The following is a 21,819-nucleotide window of genomic DNA, read 5'->3' as shown; positions in this document are numbered from 1 at the left end:
AGACAAAACATTTGACACCGAAACAAAGAAGGAGACATTAGGTCAGGTGACCAAAAGCTTGGACAAAGAGGTGGTTTTTAAGAAGCATCTTAAGGGATGAGAGAGAGGTGGAGAGGCAGAAAGGTTCAGGGAGGGATTTCCGGAGCTTCGGGCCCAGGCAGCTGAAGGCACGGCCGCCAATGGTGGGGTGATGAAAACTGGGGATGCACAAGAGGCCAGAATTGGAGGAGCGCCGAGATCTCAGAGGGTTGTAGGACTGGAGGAGGTGGCAGAGAGAGGGAGGGGTGTCGGGCTGGAGGGGGTTACAGAGATAGGGAGGGGTGTAGGGCTGTAGGAGGTTACAGAGATAGGGAGGGGTGCAGGGCTGGAGGGGGTTACAGTGATGGGGAGGGGTGTAGGGCTGGAGGAGGTTACAGAGATAGGGAGAGGTGTAGGGCCTGAGGAGGTTACAAAGATGGGGAGGGGTGTCGGGCTGGAGGGGGTTACAGAGAGAGGGAGGGGTGTTGGGCTGGAGGAGGTTACAGAGATGGGGAGGGGTGTAGGGCTGGAGGAGGTTACAGAGACGGGGAGAGGTGTAGGGCTGGAGTGGGTTACAGAGATGGGGAGGGGTGTCGGGCTGGAGGGGGTTACAGAGATGGGGAGGGGTGTAGGGCTGGAGGGGGTTACAGAGATAGGGAGGGGTGTTGGGCTGGAGGGCGTTACAGAGATAGCGAGGGGTGTAGGGCTGGAGGGGGTTACAGAGATGGGGAGGGGTGTAGGGCTGGAGGGGGTTACAGAGATACGGAGGGGTGTAGGGCTGGAGGGGGTTACAGAGATTGGGAGGGGTGTCGGGCTGGAGGGGGTTACAGAGATAGGGAGGGATGTGGGGCTGGAGGGGGTTACAGAGATAGGGAGGGGTGTAGGGCTGGAGGGGGTTACAGAGAGAGGGAGGGGTGTAGGGCTGGAGGGGGTTGCAGAGATGGGGAAACCTTCAATCACACTTCACTAAAGCCGTTCTCTCCATTCCAACAGTTTATCTGTTACGATCTGATGCCCTCGACCTACACAGAGAGCAGCCGGCTACAGAAATCTGGTCATTTAATTTAATATTGAAGTGTTGTGATGTCTGGGGCCAGAGGAACAAATATCTTATCGTGATGTTTATTGCTTTATCTCAATCTGGACGATTGCCCTGGTAACAACACAGATACAGTAAAGATGTGATGTGCCCGTAAATCGATCAGAACAGGATGAACATTAATGCCCTCCTGCAATAACTCACCACAGTCCAAAAACAACATCCTCCATTTATATCACACGGTTAACATCGTAAAACGACCAAGGAGATTCACAGGAGCGATTATCAAAAAGAAATTGACACGGAGTCACATAAGGAGATATTTGGACAGGTGATCAAAAGCTTGGTCAAAGAGGTGGGTTTTAAGGAGGGTCTTAAAGGAGGAGAGAGAAGGGGAGAGGGGGAGAGGTTTCGGGGGGGAATTCCAGAGCTTAGGGCCCAGGCAGCTGAAGGCACGGCCGCCAATGGTGGAGCGATTAAAATCGGGGATGCGCAAGAGGCCAGAATTGGAGGAGTGCAGAGATCTCGGAGGGGTGTCGGGCTGGAGGAGGTTACAGAGATAGGCAGGGGCGAGGCCAGGGAGGGATTTGAACACAAGGATGAGAATTTTAAATTTCAGGTGTTGCTTGTCTGGGAGCCAATGTCGGTCAGCGAGCGCAGGGGTGATGGGTGAACGGGACTTGGTGTGAGTTCGGATACGGGCAGCAGAGTTTTGGAGGAGCTGAAGTTTATGGAGGGTAAAATTGGAGGCCGGCCAGGAGAGCATTGGAATAGTCAAGTCTGGAGGTAACAAATGCATGGATGAGGGTTTCAGCAGCAGATGAGCTGAAGCAGGGGTGGAGACGGGCGATGTTACAGAGGTGGAAGTTGGCGGTCTTAGTGATGGAGTGGATATGGTGTCAGAAGATCATCTCAGGGTCAAATAGAACTCCAGGATTGCGAACGATCTGGTTCAGCCTCAGACAGTGGTCAGGGAGAGGGATGGAATCGGTGACTCTGCATTGACGTCAATGAGCTCATAATCCAGGCCGACACACACAGTGCAGTACTGAGGGAGTGCTGCACTGTTGGAGGGTCAGTACTGAGGGAGTGCTGCACTGTCGGAGGGTCAGTACTGAGGGAGTGCTGCACTGTCGGAGGGTCAGTACCGAGGGAGTTCTGCACTGTCGGAGGGTCAGTACTGAGGGAGTGCTGCACTGTCGGAGGGTCAGTACCGAGGGAGTTCTGCACTGTCGGAGGGTCAGTACTGAGGGAGTGCTGCACTGTCGGAGCGTCAGTTCTGAGGGAGTGCTGCACTGTCGGAGGGTCAGTACTGAGGGAGTGCTGCACTGTCGGAGGGTCAGTACCGAGGGAGTGCTGCACTGTCGGAGGGTCAGTACCGAGGGAGTGCTGCACTGTCGGAGGGACAGGACCGAGGGAGTGCTGCACTGTCGGAGGGTCAGTACCGAGGGAGTGCTGCACTGTCGGAGGGTCAGTACCGAGGGAGTGCTGCACTGTCGGAGGGTCAGTACCGAGGGAGTGCTGCACTGTCGGAGGGTCAGTACTGAGGGAGCGCTGCACTGTCGGAGGGTCAGTACTGAGGGAGTGCTGCACTGTCGGAGGGTTAGTATCGAGGGAGTGCTCCACTGTCGGAGGGTCAGTACCGAGGGAGTGCTGCACTGTCGGAGAGTCAGTACCGAGGGAGTGCTGCACTGTTGGAGGGTCAGTACCGAGGGAGTGCTGCACTGTCGGAGGGTCAGTACCGAGGGAGTGCTGCACTGTCGGAGGGTCAGTACCGAGGGAGTGCTGCACTGTCGGAGGGTCAGTACTGAAGGAGCGCTGCACTGTCGGAGGGTCAGTACCGAGGGAGAGCTGCACTGTCGGAGGGTCAGTACTGAAGGAGCGCTGCACTGTCGGAGGGTCAGTACTGAAGGAGTGCTCCACTGTCGGAGGGTCAGTACTGAGGGAGTGCTGCACTGTCGGAGGGTCAGTACTGAAGGAGCGCTGCACTGTCGGAGGGTCAGTACCGAGGGAGTGCTGCACTGTCGGAGGGTCAGTACTGAGGGAGTGCTGCACTGTCGGAGGGTCAGTAGTGAGGGAGCGCTGCACTGTCGGAGGGTCAGTACTGAGGGAGCGCTGCACTGTCGGAGGGGCAGTACTGAGGAAGTTACGTGTGGAGACTGGAGAATTGGGATGTTTCTCCTTTGAGTCGAGAAAGTTAAGTGGAGATTTAATTGAGGTTTTCAAAATCGTGAGGGGAGAAAAATTGGAATGGGGGCCGTTTTTGGGCGTAGGTAGTGTGATGTGCTGTTACCCCGAGCCCAATGACCCCTGTGCAGGACACAAGTTTCAGCCCACCCGAGGACTCTCCCGCAATCAGCGTTCATTCCAGGCCTTGCGGGTGGAATCAATGCAATTCGTACTTTCCATCACCAGATGGTGCTCAATCTCTTAAAGGGAGAATGTTTCTGAGAAATCTCTTAAAGGGAGCTGGTACCTGTTATTGGCTGAAATTAACAGTCGACTGTCTGCACAGAGTCTGAACGGAGGCCAGACATCGCACACGTAAAACACAGATGCAGATCCCATCCTTATGTTTACACACTGATGAGTTATATTACAACATTGAATAAATATTGCGCACTACTAAATCGCACATCCTCCAATCTGCACACCAGACCTCACCAATCTGCCGATCTGAGTTGGTACCAGGCCTGCGAGAGTGCGTGCACCAAGGTTCTCTGCTGATGCACTACAGACCTTGGGTGCAAGAGGTGGAACGAAGGACGGACATCCTATAACCGCGGGGGGGCAAGAGGCCCTCCAGACATATATCCAAAAGGCAGTGGGAGGCAGCGGGGGACGAAGTCAATGCCAGGCGCACAGCATCATGAACATGGATGCAGTGCAGGAAGAAGTTCAATGCTTTGACATGAGTGGTCAAGGTGAGTGAGGTCAACTGTCAAGTGGTGTCTCCGACCAACTGCTCCACACACGACACCCCCATCGCCCACACACCAATAAACTCTTCCCATCAATACTCAACTCTTCCAATCAGATGCTTCCTCTCACCCTTACACATTCCCACTGTTTCAAGCCGCCCACCCACAACTCACAGGCCACACACACTGGCTGCTATTCTACCATGACAGACACATCACCCAGACACACGTCCCGCTTTCTTGCAGGAGAAGGTGGCGCATATCAAGAGGCAGCAAGTGGCCGTGGCCATTTAGCCCCTCGAGCCTGTTCCACCATTCAATGAGATCATGGTGGACCTGTGATCTAACTCCATATACCCGTCTTAGCCCCATATCCCTTAATACCCTTGGTTCACAGAAATCAATCAATCTCAGATTTAACATTCACAATTGAGCGAGCATCAACTGCCGTCTGTAGAAGAGTGTTCCAAACATCTCCCACCCTTTGCGTGTAGAAGCATTTCCTAACTTCACTCCTGCACGTCATGGCTCTAAATGTTGGGCTATGTCCCCGCGTCCGAGTATTGAAGTCTGGGAGACCTCCAAAAACAGTTACAAATGTCTCAGCAGCCAGAGGCAATAATCCAGCCACTAACCTGTAAATCCTGCATGGTCCCTTTAAATAGCGGTGGTGGGGGGTCCTCCAGGCACCGAAGACACGTTCAGATGGTCGGGGTTAAGACTGTGCGTTGAGTTCAGCGTTAGGTCCCAAAATGGTGTCGATCACTTCAAATCAGCGTTTCACACTGATTGAAGCCATTTTCTCCCCACTTTACATGATTCCAGCGTTCGTTATCTGCGCCTGCGCAAACACCGATACCAAGATGGCGTCTGGTGCACGTCACGCAGGAAACGTGCGTGCGCATCCATGACACCATCTTGGATATTTAACGCCCTCTGTCTCCTGCCTCCGAACCAATTCCCTCCCATGTCAATCGGTTGCCTCCAATTCCATGAGCTCTCATGTTTGTGAACAGTCTCTCATGTGGAACCTTGTCGAATGTCTTCTGAAATTCCAGGCCCACATTTCACCCCGAGCTCAGGCCCACACGGACTCTGTCCCCCCCCCCCCATTCCCACACGGACTCTGTCCCCCCCGCCCATTCCCACACGGACTCTGTCCCCCCCCCCCCATTCCCACACGGACTCTGACCACCCCCCCATTCCCACACGGACTCTGTCCCCCCCCCATTCCCACACGGACTCTGTCCCCCCCCATTCCCACACGGACTCTGTCCCCACCCCCCATTCCCACACGGACTCTGTCCCCACCCCCCATTCCCACACGGACTCTGTCCCCCCCCCCATTCCCACACGGACTCTGTCCCCACCCCCCATTCCCACACGGACTCTGTCCCCCCCCCCATTCCCACACGGACTCTGTCCCCCCCCACCATTCCCACACGGACTCTGTCCCCCCCCATTCCCACACGGACTCTGTCCCCCCCCATTCCCACACGGACTATGTCCCCCCACCCATTCCCACACGGACTCTGTCCCCCCCCCATTGCCACACAGACTCTGTCCCCCCCCCAATGCCACACAGACTCTGTCCCCCCCCCATTGCCACACGGAATCTGTCCCCCCCCCATTCCCACACGGACTCTGTCCCCCCCCCATTCCCACACAGACTCTGTCCCCCCCCCATTGCCACACGGAATCTGTACCCCCCCCATTCCCACACAGACTCTGTCCCCCCCCCATTCCCACACGGACTCTGTCCCCCCCCCCCCATTCCCACACGGACTCTGTCCCCCCCCCATACCCCACACGGACTCTGTCCCCCCCCCCATTCCCACACAGACTCTGTCCCCACCCCCCATTCCCACACGGACTCTGTCCCCCCCCCATTGCCACACAGACTCTGTCCCCACCCCCCATTCCCACACGGACTCTGTCCCCCCCCCCACACGGACTCTGTCCCCCCCCCATTCCCACACGGACTCTGTCCCCCCTCCCCATTCCCACACGGACTCTGTCCCCCCCCCATTCCCACACAGACTCTGTCCCCCCCCCCCATTGCCACACGGAATCTGTCCCCCCCCCATTGCCACACTGACTCTGTCCCCCCCCCATTCCCACACGGACTCTGTCCCCACCCATTCCCACACGGACTCTGTCCCCCCCCCCCATTCCCACACGGACTCTGTCCCCCCCCCATTCCCACACGGACTCTGTCCCCCCCCCATTCCCACACGGACTCTGTCCCCCCCCGCCATTCCCACAAGGACTCTGTCCCCCCCCCCCCATTCCCACACGGACTCTGTCCCCCCCCCCATTCCCACACGGACTCTGTTTCCCCCCCCATTCCCACACGGACTCTGTCCGCCCCCCCGATTCCCACACGGACTCTGTCCCCCCCCCCCATTCCCACACGGACTCTGCCCCCCCCCATTCCCACACGGACTCTGTCCCCACCCCCCGCCATTCCCACAAGGACTCTGTCCCCCCCCCCATTCCCACACAGACTCTGTCCCCCCCCCCCCATTCCCACACGGACTCTGTCCCCCCCCCCCCATTCCCACACGGACTCTGTCCCCCCCCATTCCCACACGGACTCTGTCCCCCCCCCATTCCCAAACAGACTCTGTCCCCCCCCCCATTCCCACACGGACTCTGTCCCCCCCCCCCACTCCCACACGGACTCTGTCCCCCCCCATTCCCACACGGACTCTGTCCCCCCCCCCCATTCCCACACGGACTCTGTTCCCCACCCCCCCCATTCCCACACGGACTCTGCCCCCCCCCCCCCATTCCCACACGGACTCTGTCCCCCCCCCCCACATTCCCACACGGACTCTGTCCCCCCCCATTCCCACACGGACTCTGTCCCCCCCCCCCATTCCCACACGGACTCTGTCCCCCCCCCCATTCCCACACGGACTCTGTCCCCCCCCCATACCCACACGGACTCTGTCCCCCCCCCCCATTCCCACACGGACTCTGTCCCCCCCCCCTTTTCCACACGGACTCTGTCCCTCCCCCCCATTCCCACACGGACTCTGTCCCCCCCCCCATTCCCACACGGACTCTGTCCCCCCCCCCCCATTCCCACACGGACTCTGTCCCCCCCCCCATTCCCACACGGACTCTGTCCCCCCCCCCATTCCCACACGGACTCTGTCCCCCCCCGATTCCCACACGGACTCTGTCCCCCCCCATTCCCACACGGACTCTGTCCCCCCCCATTCCCACACGGACTCTGCCCCCCCCCCATTCCCACACGGACTCTGTCCCCCCCCCATTCCCACACGGACTCTGTCCCCCCCCCATTCCCACACGGACTCTGTCCCCCCCCCCCATTCCCACACGGACTCTGTCCCCCCCCCTTTTCCCACACGGACTCTGTCCCTCCCCCCCATTCCCACACGGACTCTGTCCCCCCCCATTCCCACACGGACTCTGTCCCCCCCCCATTCCCAAACAGACTCTGTCCCCCCCCCCATTCCCACACGGACTCTGTCCCCCACCCCCCCATTCCCACACGGACTCTGTCCCTCCCCCCCCATTCCCACACGGACTCTGTCTCCCCCCCCCATTCCCACACGGACTCTGTCCCCCCCCCCCCATTCCCACACGGACTCTGCCCCCCCCCATTCCCACACGGACTCTGTCCCCACCCCCCGCCATTCCCACAAGGACTCTGTCCCCCCCCCCCATTCCCACACAGACTCTGTCCCCCCCCCCCATTCCCACACGGACTCTGTCCGCCCCCCCCCATTCCCACACGGACTCTGTCCCCCCCCATTCCCACACGGACTCTGTCCCCCCCCCATTCCCAAACAGACTCTGTCCCCCCCCCCATTCCCACACGGACTCTGTCCCCCTCCCCCATTCCCACACGGACTCTGTCCCCCCCCCCATTTCCACACGGACTCTGTCCGCCCCCCATTCCCACACGGACTCTGTCCCCCCCCCCCATTCCCACACGGACTCTGTCCCCCCCCCCATTCCCACACGGACTCTGTCCCCCCCCCCATTCCCACACGGACTCTGTCCCCCCCCCATTCCCACACGGACTCTGTCCCCCCCCCCATTCCCACACGGACTCTGTCCCCCCCCCCCCATTCCCACACGGACTCTGTCCCCCCCCCCCATTCCCACACGGACTCTGTCCCCCCCCCCCATTCCCACACGGACTCTGTCCCCCCCCCCCCCATTCCCACACGGACTCTGTCCCCCCCCCATTCCCACACGGACTCTGTCCCACCCCCCCATTCCCACACGGACTCTGTCCCCCCCCCCATTCCCACAGGGACTCTGTCCCCCACCCCCCATTCCCACACGGACTCTGTCCCCCCCCCATTCCCACACGGACTCTGTCCCCCCCCCCCATTCCCACACGGACTCTGTCCCCCCCCCCCCATTCCCACACGGACTCTGTCCCCCCCCCCCCATTCCACACGGACTCTGCCCCCCCCCCCCATTCCCACACGGACTCTGTCCCCCCCCCCCCATTCCCACACGGACTCTGTCCCCCCCCCCCCATTCCCACACGGACTCTGTCCCCCCCCCCCCATTCCCACACGGACTCTGTCCCCCCCCCCATTCCCACACGGACTCTGTCCCCCCCCCCATTCCCACACGGACTCTGTCCCCCCCCCATTCCCACACGGACTCTGTCCCCCCCCCCCCCCCCATTCCCACGACGGACTCTGTCCCCCCCCATTCCCACACGGACTCTGTCCCCCCCCCATTCCCACACGGACTCTGTCCGCCCCCCCATTCCCACACGGACTCTGTCCCCCCCCCCCATTCCCACACGGACTCTGTCCCCCCCCCCCATTCCCACACGGACTCTGTTCCCCACCCCCCCGGACTCTGTTCCCCCCCCCCCCCCATTCCCACACGGACTCTATCCCCCCCCCCATTCCCACACGGACTCTGTCCCCCCCCCCATTCCCACACGGACTCTGTCCCCCCCCCCCATTCCCACACGGACTCTATCCCCCCCCCCATTCCCACACGGACTCTGTCCCCCCCCCCATTCCCACACGGACTCTGTCCCCCCCCCCCCATTCCCACACGGACTCTGTCCCCCCCCCCCATTCCCACACGGACTCTGTCCCCCCCCCATTCCCACACGGACTCTGTCCCCCCCCCCCATTCCCACACGGACTCTGTCCCCCCCCCCCCATTCCCACACGGACTCTGTCCCCCCCCCCATTCCCACACGGACTCTGTCCCCCCCCCCCCCATTCCCACACGGACTCTGTCCCCCCCCCCATTCCCACACGGACTCTGTCCCCCCCCATTCCCACACGGACTCTGTCCCCCCCCCCATTCCCACACGGACTCTGTCCCCCCCCCCCATACGGACTCTGTCCCCCACCCCCCCCCCATTCCCACACGGACTCTGTCCCCCCCCATTCCCACACGGACTCTGTCCCCCCCCCCCATTCCCACACGGACTCTGTCCCCCCCCCCCATTCCCACACGGACTCTGTCCCCCCCCCCCCATTCCCACACGGACTCTGTCCCCCCCCCCCATTCCCACACGGGACTCTGTTCCCCCCCCCCCCGGACTCTGTTCCCCCCCCCCCATTCCCACACGGACTCTATCCCCCCCCCCATTCCCACACGGACTCTGTCCCCCCCCCCATTCCCACACGGACTCTGTCCCCCCCCCCATTCCCACACGGACTCTGTCCCCCCCCCCATTCCCACACGGACTCTGTCCCCCCCCATTCCCACACGGACTCTGTCCCCCCCCCCCATTCCCACACGGACTCTGTCCCCCCCCCCCATTCCCACACGGACTCTGTCCCCCCCCCATTCCCACACGGACTCTGTCCCCCCCCCCCATTCCCACACGGACTCTGTCCCCCCCCCCCATTCCCACACGGACTCTGTCCCCCCCCCCATTCCCACACGGACTCTGTCCCCCCCCCCCAATCCCACACGGACTCTGTCCCCCCCCCATTCCCACACGGACTCTGTCCCCCCCCCATTCCCACACGGACTCTGTCCCCCCCCCCATTCCCACACGGACTCTGTCCCCCCCCCCCCATCACGGACTCTGTCCCCCCCCCATTCCCACACGGACTCTGTCCCCCCCCCATTCCCACACGGACTCTGTCCCCCCCCATTCCCACACGGACTCTGTCCCCCCCCCCCCCATTCCCACACGGACTCTGTCCCCCCCCCCCATTCCCACACGGACTCTGTCCCCCCCCCCCCATTCCCACACGGACTCTGTCCCCCCCCCCATTCCCACACGGACTCTGTCCCCCCCCCATTCCCACACGGACTCTGTCCCCCCCCCCATTCCCACACGGACTCTGTCCCCCCCCCCCATTCCCACACGGACTCTGTCCCCCCCCCCCCATTCCCACACGGACTCTGTCCCCCCCCCATTCCCACACGGACTCTGTCCCCCCCCCATTCCCACACGGACTCTGTCCCCCCCCCCATTCCCACACGGACTCTGTCCCCCCCCCCCCACACGGACTCTGTCCCCCCCCCCCATTCCCACACGGGACTCTGTCCCCCCCCCCACACGACTCTGTCCCCCCCCCCATTCCCACACGGACTCTGTCCCCCCCCCCCATTCCCACACGGACTCTGTCCCCCCCCCCCACACGGACTCTGTCCCCCCCCCCATTCCCACACGGACTCTGTCCCCCCCCCCCATTCCCACACGGACTCTGTCCCCCCCCCCACACGGACTCTGTCCCCCCCCCCATTCCCACACGGACTCTGTCCCCCCCCCATTCCCACACGGACTCTGTCCCCCCCCCATTCCCACACGGACTCTGTCCCCCCCCCATTCCCACACGGACTCTGTCCCCCCCCCCATTCCCACACGGACTCTGTCCCCCCCCCCCCCCACACGGACTCTGTCCCCCCCCCCATTCCCACACGGACTCTGTCCCCCCCCCCCACACGGACTCTGTCCCCCCCCCATTCCCACACGGACTCTGTCCCCCCCCCCCCATTCCCACACGGACTCTGTCCCCCCCCCCCACACGGACTCTGTCCCCCCCCCCCACACGGACTCTGTCCCCCCCCCCCCATTCCCACACGGACTCTGTCCCCCCCCCCCCCCATTACCACACGGACTCTGTCCCCCCCCCCCCATTCCCACACGGACTCTGTCCCCCCCCCCCCCATTCCCACACGGACTCTGTCCCCCCCCCCCCATTCCCACACGGACTCTGTCCCCCCCCATTCCCACACGACTCTGTCCCCCCCCCCATTCCCACACGGACTCTGTCCCCCCCCCCCCACACGTACTCTGTCCCCCCCCATTCCCACACGGACTCTGTCCCCCCCCCCCCCCACACGGACTCTGTCCCCCCCCCATTCCCACACGGACTCTGTCCCCCCCCCATTCCCACACGGACTCTGTCCCCCCCCCATTCCCACACGGGACTCTGTCCCCCCCCCCCCATTCCCACACGGACTCTGTCCCCCCCCCCATTCCCACACGGACTCTGTCCCCCCCCCCCCATTCCCACACGGACTCTGTCCCCCCCCCATTCCCACACGGACTCTGTCCCCCCCCCCCCATTCCCACACGGACTCTGTCCCCCCCCCCATTCCCACACGGACTCTGTCCCCCCCCCCCCATTCCCACACGGACTCTGTCCCCCCCCTCCCATTCCCACACGGACTCTGTCCCCCCCCCATTCCCACACGGACTCTGTCCCCCCCCCCCCCATTCCCACACGGACTCTGTCCCCCCCCCCCCATTCCCACACGGACTCTGTCCCCCCCCCCCCATTCCCACACGGACTCTGTCCCCCCCCCCATTCCCACACGGACTCTGTCCCCCCCCCCATTCCCACACGGACTCTGTCCCCCCCCCCATTCCCACACGGACTCTGTCCCCGCCCCCCCCCATTCCCACACAGACTCTGTCCCCCCCCCCCCCCATTCCCACACGGACTCTGTCCCCCCCCATTCCCACACGGACTCTGTCCCCCCCCATTCCCACACGGGACTCTGTCCCCCCCCCCCCATTCCCACACGGACTCTGTCCCCCCCCCCCATTCCCACACGGACTCTGTCCCCCCCCATTCCCACACGGACTCTGTCCCCCCCCCCCATTCCCACACGGACTCTGTCCCCCCCCCCCCCCATTCCCACACGGACTCTGTCCCCCCCCCCCCCATTCCCACACGGACTCTGTCCCCCCCCCCCCCATTCCCACACGGACTCTGTCCCCCCCCCCATTCCCACACGGACTCTGTCCCCCCCCATTCCCACACGGACTCTGTCCCCCCCCCCATTCCCACACGGACTCTGTCCCCCCCCATTCCCACACGGACTCTGTCCCCCCACCCCATTCCCACACGGACTCTGTCCCCCCCCCCCCATTCCCACACGGACTCTGTCCCCCCCCCCCCCCCATTCCCACACGGACTCTGTCCCCCCCCCCCCCCCCATTCCCACACGGACTCTGTCCCCCCCCCATTCCCACACGGACTCTGTCCCCCCCCCCCCATTCCCACACGGACTCTGTCCCCCCCCCCCCCATTCCCACACGGACTCTGTCCCCCCCCCCCCCATTCCCACACGGACTCTGTCCCCCCCCCCCCCATTCCCACACGGACTCTGTCCCCCCCCCATTCCCACACGGACTCTGTCCCCCCCCCATTCCCACACGGACTCTGTCCCCCCCCATTCCCACACGGACTCTGTCCCCCCCCCCCATTCCCACACGGACTCTGTCCCCCCCCCCCATTCCCACACGGACTCTGTCCCCCCCCATTCCCACACGGACTCTGTCCCCCCCCCCATTCCCACACGGACTCTGTCCCCCCCCATTCCCACACGGACTCTGTCCCCCCCCCCATTCCCACACGGACTCTGTCCCCCCCCCCCCCATTCCCACACGGACTCTGTCCCCCCCCCCATTCCCACACGGACTCTGTCCCCCCCCCCATTCCCACACGGACTCTGTCCCCCCCCCCCATTCCCACACGGACTCTGTCCCCCCCCCATTCCCACACGGACTCTGTCCCCCCCCCCCCCCCATTCCCACACGGACTCTGTCCCCCCCCCATTCCCACACGGACTCTGTCCCCCCCCCCCATTCCCACACGGACTCTGTCCCCCCCCCCCATTCCCACACGGACTCTGTCCCCCCCCCCATTCCCACACGGACTCTGTCCCCCCCCCCCCCCCATTCCCACACGGACTCTGTCCCCCCCCCATTCCCACACGGACTCTGTCCCCCCCCCCCCATTCCCACACGGACTCTGTCCCCCCCCCCCATTCCCACACGGACTCTGTCCCCCCCCCCCCCCATTCCCACACGGACTCTGTCCCCCCCCCCCCCCATTCCCACACGGACTCTGTCCCCCCCCCCCCCATTCCCACACGGACTCTGTCCCCCCCCCCATTCCCACACGGACTCTGTCCCCCCCCCATTCCCACACGGACTCTGTCCCCCCCCCATTCCCACACGGACTCTGTCCCCCCCCCCCCCCCATTCCCACACGGACTCTGTCCCCCCCCCCCCCATTCCCACACGGACTCTGTCCCCCCCCCATTCCCACACGGACTCTGTCCCCCCCCCCCCCATTCCCACACGGACTCTGTCCCCCCCCCCCCCATTCCCACACGGACTCTGTCCCCCCCCCCCCCCCCATTCCCACACGGACTCTGTCCCCCCCCCCCCCATTCCCACACGGACTCTGTCCCCCCCCCCATTCCCACACGGACTCTGTCCCCCCCCCATTCCCACACGGACTCTGTCCCCCCCCCCCCCATTCCCACACGGACTCTGTCCCCCCCCCCATTCCCACACGGACTCTGTCCCCCCCCCATTCCCACACGGACTCTGTCCCCCCCCCATTCCCACACGGACTCTGTCTCCCCCCCCATTCCCACACGGACTCTGTCCCCCCCCCCCCCATTCCCACACGGACTCTGTCCCCCCCCCATTCCCACACGGACTCTGTCCCCCCCCCCCCCATTCCCACACGGACTCTGTCCCCCCCCCCCATTCCCACACGGACTCTGTCCCCCCCCCCCCATTCCCACACGGACTCTGTCCCCCCCCCCCATTCCCACACGGACTCTGTCCCCCCCCCCCATTCCCACACGGACTCTGTCCCCCCCCCCCCATTCCCACACGGACTCTGTCCCCCCCCCCATTCCCACACGGACTCTGTCCCCCCCCCCACACGGACTCGGGCCCGGCGCCTGCGCACTGTGCGTGTGTTGAGCGCGAGGGGCGGATTGAGCGGGAAATGAGAGTCGGAGAATCTGAAGGAGGGAAAATGGCGGAGTCACCGAGTGAATTCCCCGGGACCCGGGGTTTCTGCATCAGCCGATTAATCGCAGTCTGAGAGCTGCTGGATGTCCAGGTCAGACATTGAAATCCTCGCCGCCCGGCTCCCAGTGACTCAACACCTGATCGCAGCCTTTGGGAAGGAAGGTTTGGGGAGCAGTGAGCACTCGGTCTGGGCCCTCTCTCTCTCTCAATCAAATAGACCCAAATACAATTTAACTCAAAGAGGAACAAGAGCAGCCTGCGATCTCACTGAGTAACGGCTCCATTGGAGAGACACTGAGGAACTGACTCTTCACCGCCTCAGGACGGCCCAAAGCGCTTTACACACAATGAGGTGGGTTTGAAGTGTAGTCACTGTTGGAATGGAGGGAATGAGGCAGCTCATTGATGCACAGCAAGATCCCACAAACAGCAATGATCCCACGGACACTATTGGGAGAGGAGCAGGGGAGTTCTCCCCGGTGTCCTGGACAATATTTATCCCTCAACCAACATCATAAAACAGATTATCCGGTCATTATCACATCGCTGTTTATGGGACATCTTCAACCACTGGTTGGAGACAGGATTCCCCCCAAGGTCAAATATCCAGCTGACATTCACCATCACATGAACACTGGCCCCTTGGGGGTGAGGTACTGAGGGGGGGGGGGTGAGGGGGTGACCAGAGCTGTGGAACCTCAGACCAACAAGGAGCAGCTGGGAGGGAGAGGGAAGGGGATTAAAACAAACAGAAACAGCAAAAAGAAAATGTTTTAACGCAGAGTGAATGATGATAACTGGAGTGAGATTAATCCCCGGGATATCGAAGGACTGGGGCTGGAATCACACCGTCTGAATTCATCCCAATCCCGCAACTCCCAGCTCTGCTAATTTAACAGGATTTACAGCGTTAAAATGTGTAAACAGGGTGAGGATAAATGAGCAGAGCTCGAGGTCATTAGATCCTGGACGGCCCGATCTATCAAAATAAAAACTGGGAGAATTGAGAAACGCAGCGGGAAACATGAGCTGAGGCCGAGACTCGGGGGCAGAGCGGAATCTGAAATCTGACGGCATTTTTTGTCCTTCACCAGGGAAACAAACACAATCATTTAACTCTGAGTGAGAATCAGATCTGAAACCCCCCCCCCAGTTCTGGGCCCCAGTCATTAAAGAAAGAAAGAACTTGCATTTATATAGCGCCTTTCACAACCTCAGGATGTCCCAAAGCCATTTACAACCAATGAAGCACTTTTGGAGTGTACTCACTGTTTTAATGTAGGAAACGCAGCAGCCAATTTGCGCACAGCAAGATCCCACAAACAGGAATGTGATAAATGATCAGATAATCTGTTTTATCGTGATGTTAGTTGAGGGATAAATATTGGTCCCAGGACACCGGAGAGAACTCAATTGCTCCTCTTCCAATATTGGCGGTTGGATCGTGGAGGGTGAGGGTCCCGGGGAGGCAGCAGCCCAGATTATTTCTGTGGGTCCCTCCTGCTCCTCCATGACATACAAACCTAATTGGCCACTTCCCTTTTCCGGGCCTCTTCGATTCCATCGCCCGTGGAGCCTGGTCGGAGTGAGAACAGCGCAGGCTCCGGCCTAAAATGGCGATCGGGGGCCTATTTACCCCAATTTCCATATTAACAGGGGCTGATTGCCTGAAACAGGCGGTGATTTGGACACCCGGCAGGAGGCCCCTTTCAAAATGGCACCGGCTCCATCGCCGGGGTTACCGGGGCGGGAGAGGCGACTGACCCCCATTCTCAGACCGGGAGGGGAGTGAGAATCGATCCCCGGGTCGAACTTCACAATCCCCTCTTGAATTTGGACTTGGGTGTGGGAACCAGGCCCCACGTTCCCCTCCCCCTCCCCCCACTCTCCTCCCCCCTCACTTCCCCCCACTCTTGCTGGCAAAAACACACTGTTACTCTTCCCTCTCTCTCTTTCCCATGCTTTGAACAAGTTGATATTACAGCATCTGATGTTTACAACAGCTTCTCACAGACTTTCAAGGCCTTGCATCTGTCTTACCTTTAACCTTCGAGACAATCTGCTGAATAAGACTTTTCCAATGTGGTCAACCTTCCCATCATGCCGCCTTGAACAGTCAGTTTAACCGTTCCTTTGTTGAATTAATACTTTTAACTAAACTCAGCTCCTTTAGCAGGTAATTAATAACTGGTATTGAAAGTCCAAAATCCTTTAGTCGCCCCTCAAGTGAGTGTGAGATCGAATAACTCACTTTAACCCATTCATTGAATCTGAATTGCACTCACCACAGATAAGGTTAAACATTGTTACAAGAAGTTTAATCACCGTGACATTTACACAAAAGTTCTTTCAAATATGACAAATGAGAAAGAAAAGTGTTAAATCATAACAAGCTGTATAATAACAAAAAGCAGAGACATGATTTTCACCCAAGGATGCTGTCCCACATTATAGACGACCTCCCTCCGTTCACGAAGGAATTGGTACTCAGTAAATTAATGGGACTCAAGGCGGATAAATCCCCTGGACCTGATGGCTTACATCCTCGGGTCTTGAGGGAAGTGGCAGTGGGGATTGTGGATGCTTTGGTAATAATTTTCCAAAATTCCCTGGACTCGACAAAGGTCCCAGCAGATTGGAAAACTGCTAATGTAACACCCTTATTTAAAAAGGGTAGTAGGCAGATGGCTGGAAATTATAGACCAGTTAGCCTAACATCTGTGGTGGGTAAAATTTTGGAGTCTATTATTAAGGAGACAGGAGCTGAACATTTGGATAAACATAATTTAATCGGACAAAGTCAGCATGGCTTTATGAAGGGGAAGTCATGTCTGACAAATTTGCTTGAGTTCTTTGAGGACATAACGTACAGGGTGGATAAAGGGGAACCAGTGGACGTAGTGTATTTAGACTTCCAGAAGGCATTCGACAAGGTGCCACATAAAAGATTATTGCTCAAGATAAAGAATCACTGGATTGGGGGTAATATTCTGGCATGGGTGGAGGATTGGTTATCTAACAGGATGCAGAGAGTTGGGATAAATGGTTCATTCTCGGACTGGCAACCAGTAACCAGTGGTGTTCCGCAGGGGTCGGTGCTGGGTCCCCAACACTTTATAATCTATATTAATGATTTGGAGGAGGGGACCAAGTGTAACATATCAAAGTTTGCAGATGATACAAAGATGGGAGGGAAAGGAGAGAGTGAGGAGGACGTAAAAAACCTACAAGGGGATATAGACAGGCTGGGTGAGTGGGTGGAGATTTGGCAGATGCAATACAATATTGGAAAATGTGAGGTTATGCACTTTGGCAGGAAAAATCAGAGAGCAAGTTATTATCTCAATGGCGAGAAACTGTAAAGTACTGCAGTACAAAGGGATCTGGGGGTCCTAGTGCAAGAAAATCAAAAAGTTAGTATGCAGGTGCAGCAGGTGATCAATAAGGCCAACGGAATGTTGGCTTTTATTGCTCGGGGGATAGAATATAAAAACAGGGAGGTATTGCTGCAGTTATATAAGGTATTGGTGAGACCGCATCTGGAATACTGCATACAGTTTTGGTGTCCATACTTAAGAAAAGACATACTTGCTCTCGAGGCAGTACAAAGAAGCTTCACTCAGTTAATCGCGGGGATGAGGGGGCGGACATATGAGGAGAGGTTGAGTAGATTGGGACTCTACTCATTGGAGTTCAGAAGAATGAGAGGCGATCTTATTGAAACATATAAGAATGTGAAGGGGCTTGATCGGGTGGATGCGGTAAGGATGTTCCCAAGGATGGGTGAAACTAGAACTAGGGGGCATAATCTTAGAATAAGGGGCTGCTCTTTCAAAACTGAGATGAGAAACTTCTTCACTCAGAGGGTGGTAGGTCTGTGGAATTTGCTGCCCCAGGAAGCTACATCATTAAATAAATTTAAAACAGAAATAGACAGTTTCCTAGAAGTAAAGGGAATTAGGGGTTACGGGGAGCGGGCAGGAGATTGGACATGAATTTAGATTTGAGGTTGGGATCAGATCAGCCATGATTTTATTGAATGGCGGAGCAGGCTCGAGGGGCCGATTGGCCTCCTCCTGCTCCTATTTCTTATGTTCTTATGATCCCCAGGGGTAGAGGTCCCCTTTTCAATGTCAGCATGACGTTGTTTTGAATGCTCTGTCAGTCTATCAATATTAGGGGTTTTAAACTACAGAAGTAATCGAAGAAAGTGGTTTCTCTCATTCCTTCTCAGTCTTAATCTTCAACACCCTCCCCCCCCCCCCCCCTCCTTTGTGGGATCCTGGGGCCTTATCTAAGGTCCTCATCCTGTGAGCATCACAGACCGATCTCCAGCCGTTTGCTCTTCTAATCTAAGTTTCATTTGGTTAATATCACACATCATGATACAGAAAAAGAAAATCATAATACATTGTACAGAAAACTACAGAAACTTGGCTCCCCCCAAATACTACCATATCATCAAGAAATCTTGGACTTAAAAGATCCTCCAGCTCTCCTTTTTACCATTATCCATCTTGTGTATAATTCTGGCTCAGTATTATTTCTCCCCGGCCCTCAGTTTCCCAATTTCATTGTTAACTCAAAAGGAACCCAACCCTGAATTTTGGAAATCCAAATTCTATGTCCGTCTTTACTTTAATTTCAGTCCCTCTGATAGGTACCAGTGTGTTTAACACTATCCTGATTGTTTCATTAACTAGTCGGTTTCTCTATGGAGCATGTGTCAGTGCCTTGATTACCAAGTGTAAATCAGTAGTGATCCAGTATCTGTCCTCACTCTCCTGAGCACATTAACCATTTCATGTAGTGGTGTTGTCAACGTGACTGAGCATGTCTGAGACCCGTCCTTCAGGGCATCTCCATCATGCATTCCACAGACTGGTTGCCTCACGTGCAAAATATCACATTTACACACACAGCAGTTTCCCAAAATCACACCGAACGTGACATCAAATACAAGCCATTCCTGTGCTTTCAGGCTATCTGATCAACAGATCGGGGGGTGTCTGGAGGTCTTTGCTTATCTCCCCCTGCATGGTCCCGATGTCTCGGGTAGAGCCCAGGTTATAAAATATTCTTCTCACTGTTCAGTATAAGTAAGGACACAACCATCTCCAAGAGAAAGCTATCAATTAACGATTGTTAACTCCCCTTTCCTGACTTTCACTGGATTGTGTATTGATTCCTGATTGATGCCCTTTGGGGGTTGTTCCCAGGTGATCTTTGTTTCTCACCGGTCACTCACACATCGTTTTCCTGACCCTTTGGTTTTGGTGATCACAAAATGTCCCATTATCACCCATGACCACCTGGGACGCTGATTGTAGGCCCCAATTGGTGGGGCAATTTTCCTGTTGAAATCTCACACACTCAGTCACCTCCTCGTGTCTAATTAAGTTAAACATCCCATAATATTCCCATTTCATGTTGGTTGTGAGCCCTGGAGGAACCTGACTGTCCAATAAACTAAAAATCACCACCCCATAAAACATAAATTAAAAGTTCCCAGTCTGGTCCAATGAATCAATACATTTGCTTAGTTTCGGACAGATGTGTTACCCCCCTGGGCAGTCCCAGAAGCTCTCAGCGATGCCCAGGAGACCCCGGGGGTGAAATTAGTCTCTGGTGTTAGTGCAACACGGGCGATAGTGAATGGACAGCCCATTTTACACCCGCACCATTTTCTTTCCCACTGAAGTCAGTGTAACTCGGGCTGTCGATTCACCATCACTGTTTGGGAGACCGTCAAAGAACAATTTCAAACCCCAGCCTCAGATTTTCACAGCAGCACTTTAAAGGGACCGTGCCCTGTCACTGGCATTCACTACTGAGATTAATAGTCGTGCCCTGTCACTACCATTCACTACTGAGATTAATGCAGTCGTGCCCTGTCACTACCATTCACTACTGTGATTAATGCAGTTGTGCCCTATCACTACGATTCACTACTGTGATTAATGCAGTCGTGCCCTGTCACTACTATAATTCACTACTGTGATTAGTGCAGTCGTGCCTGCCGTTATTCTGATTCACTACTGTGATTAATACCACGACAATTCTGCAACTAAAGTGGTAAAATTCTACAACTGAAGGAGACAATTAATTGGAACGCTACGAATTACAAGCAAACTCACCAAAAGCAGCTATTTTTAGCTTTAGTGACAGACCCGAACAAAGAAAATCACAAAGACCCCGGGATCCTTGAAAGGGCAGTCCTGGAAGTGACATCATCAGAAGGGCAGTCCTGGAAGTGACATCATCAGAGGGGCACTCCTGGAAATGACATCATTAGAGGGGCAGACCTGGAAGTGACAGCAGTCCTGAAGAGGAAGTGACATCACTGAGTCTGAACTATCAGGATTAATTTAACAGTTTTAGGGATGTTTTTTTCCAACAATAAAATGCCGGAAACACGGGTTCAGTGAATGTGGTTTGAAATGTGTGTAAATGTGTCAGTGAGTCAGTGACCCGGTGAAATGACACAGTCCCGGCCTCGTAGTCCAACTGAACTCGGATCCGGCTCTTAGACGGGATCAGTGGGAGGCGAGTGAAGTGGGAATTGTGACCGGTTCTGAGAGAAACACCAAACAAACCATAACATAAACACCAGGATTTATTGCTGTTCCCGAGACCAGACTCTCCCCCCTCTCTCTCTGCGCTCCCACACACAATCCCTATTCTGCAGAGATTCCCATCAGTCTCCACATCCCAGGAATGGGATCCTGAGGAGAAACTCTGGGAGCAGAGGACTTGGGGATCGTCTTTAAACCTCTCTGGGTGAGGTGGGTAGGGCTGTTTCTGTTTAGTCTGTGTTACTGATCTCAGATCATCCGACAGAACCAAGTTCCAGTTTGCTGTCTTTGGATCCAGGCTCATCGCTGACCTTTGCCCTAGAGAGGAGAGAAGAGATTGGTCAGACAGGGTTATTCCACTCCCATCAATGATTAACAGCTGCAGGGTGGGAGTGTCAGTATTTCCCAGACACCGTCAGCCCCATATTACCTCTGAGACTGTGTTCATCCCCTGTTAAATAAATGGCCTTTGATCAGAATCCCTGTTAAATAGCAGTGTGTGGGTCCCAGTGCTGTACACTCAGTGCAAACACTGCAGTGGAGACACACAGTAGCAGTCAGTTTAATCACACAAGCCCCTGGCACTGTGCACACGTTCTCCCAGACACAATGGAGGGGATTCACCAGCACACAACACATCCCACAGACTCACAGTTACAGCCCCACAATCTCAGCACTGGCTGTACTGGGAATACACAGCTCACAGGAGTGTGCCCTGGGCTCTCTCCCTCCTGTTACTGTTCCATCCTGAATACAGGAGTGTGCCTTAGGCTCTCTCCCTCCTGTTACTGTTCCATCCTGAATACAGGAGTGTGCCCTGGGCTCTCTCCCTCCTGTTACTGTTCCATCCTGAATACAGGAGTGTGTCCTGGGCTCCCACCCTCCTGTTACTGTCCCATCCTGAATACAGGAGTGTGCCCTGGGCCCTCTCCCTCCTGTTCCTGTTCCATCCTGAATACAGGAGTGTGCCCTGGGCTCTCTCCCTCCTGTTACTGTTCC

General features: G+C 57.9%; 1 protein-coding gene and 1 long non-coding RNA gene across 2 annotated transcripts in view; one reads left to right on the top strand and one right to left on the bottom strand.

The window, feature by feature from the left end:
- The first annotated feature begins 14,169 nt into the window (after positions 1–14,169).
- Positions 14,170–20,674, top strand: LOC137311299 (uncharacterized). Its single transcript, XR_010960288.1, has 2 exons — positions 14,170–14,597; positions 20,408–20,674. It is a non-coding gene; the product is annotated as an uncharacterized lncRNA (long non-coding RNA).
- LOC137311298 (E3 ubiquitin/ISG15 ligase TRIM25-like) overlaps positions 16,542–21,819 on the bottom strand; it is a 33,958-nt gene continuing 28,680 nt past the window's right edge. Inside the window, exon 6 of the mRNA XM_067978586.1 lies at positions 16,542–21,138. Within this exon, the coding sequence (XP_067834687.1) occupies positions 20,609–21,138 (530 nt within the window). The 3' untranslated portion in view covers positions 16,542–20,608. The remainder of the gene's footprint in view (positions 21,139–21,819) is intronic.

Source organism: Heptranchias perlo, unplaced genomic scaffold (genome assembly GCF_035084215.1).
Source record: "Heptranchias perlo isolate sHepPer1 unplaced genomic scaffold, sHepPer1.hap1 HAP1_SCAFFOLD_322, whole genome shotgun sequence".
NCBI lineage: Eukaryota > Metazoa > Chordata > Chondrichthyes > Hexanchiformes > Hexanchidae > Heptranchias > Heptranchias perlo.
The sequence above is the reverse complement of the archived record's forward strand: the minus strand, read 5'-3'. Positions and strand labels throughout refer to the sequence as shown.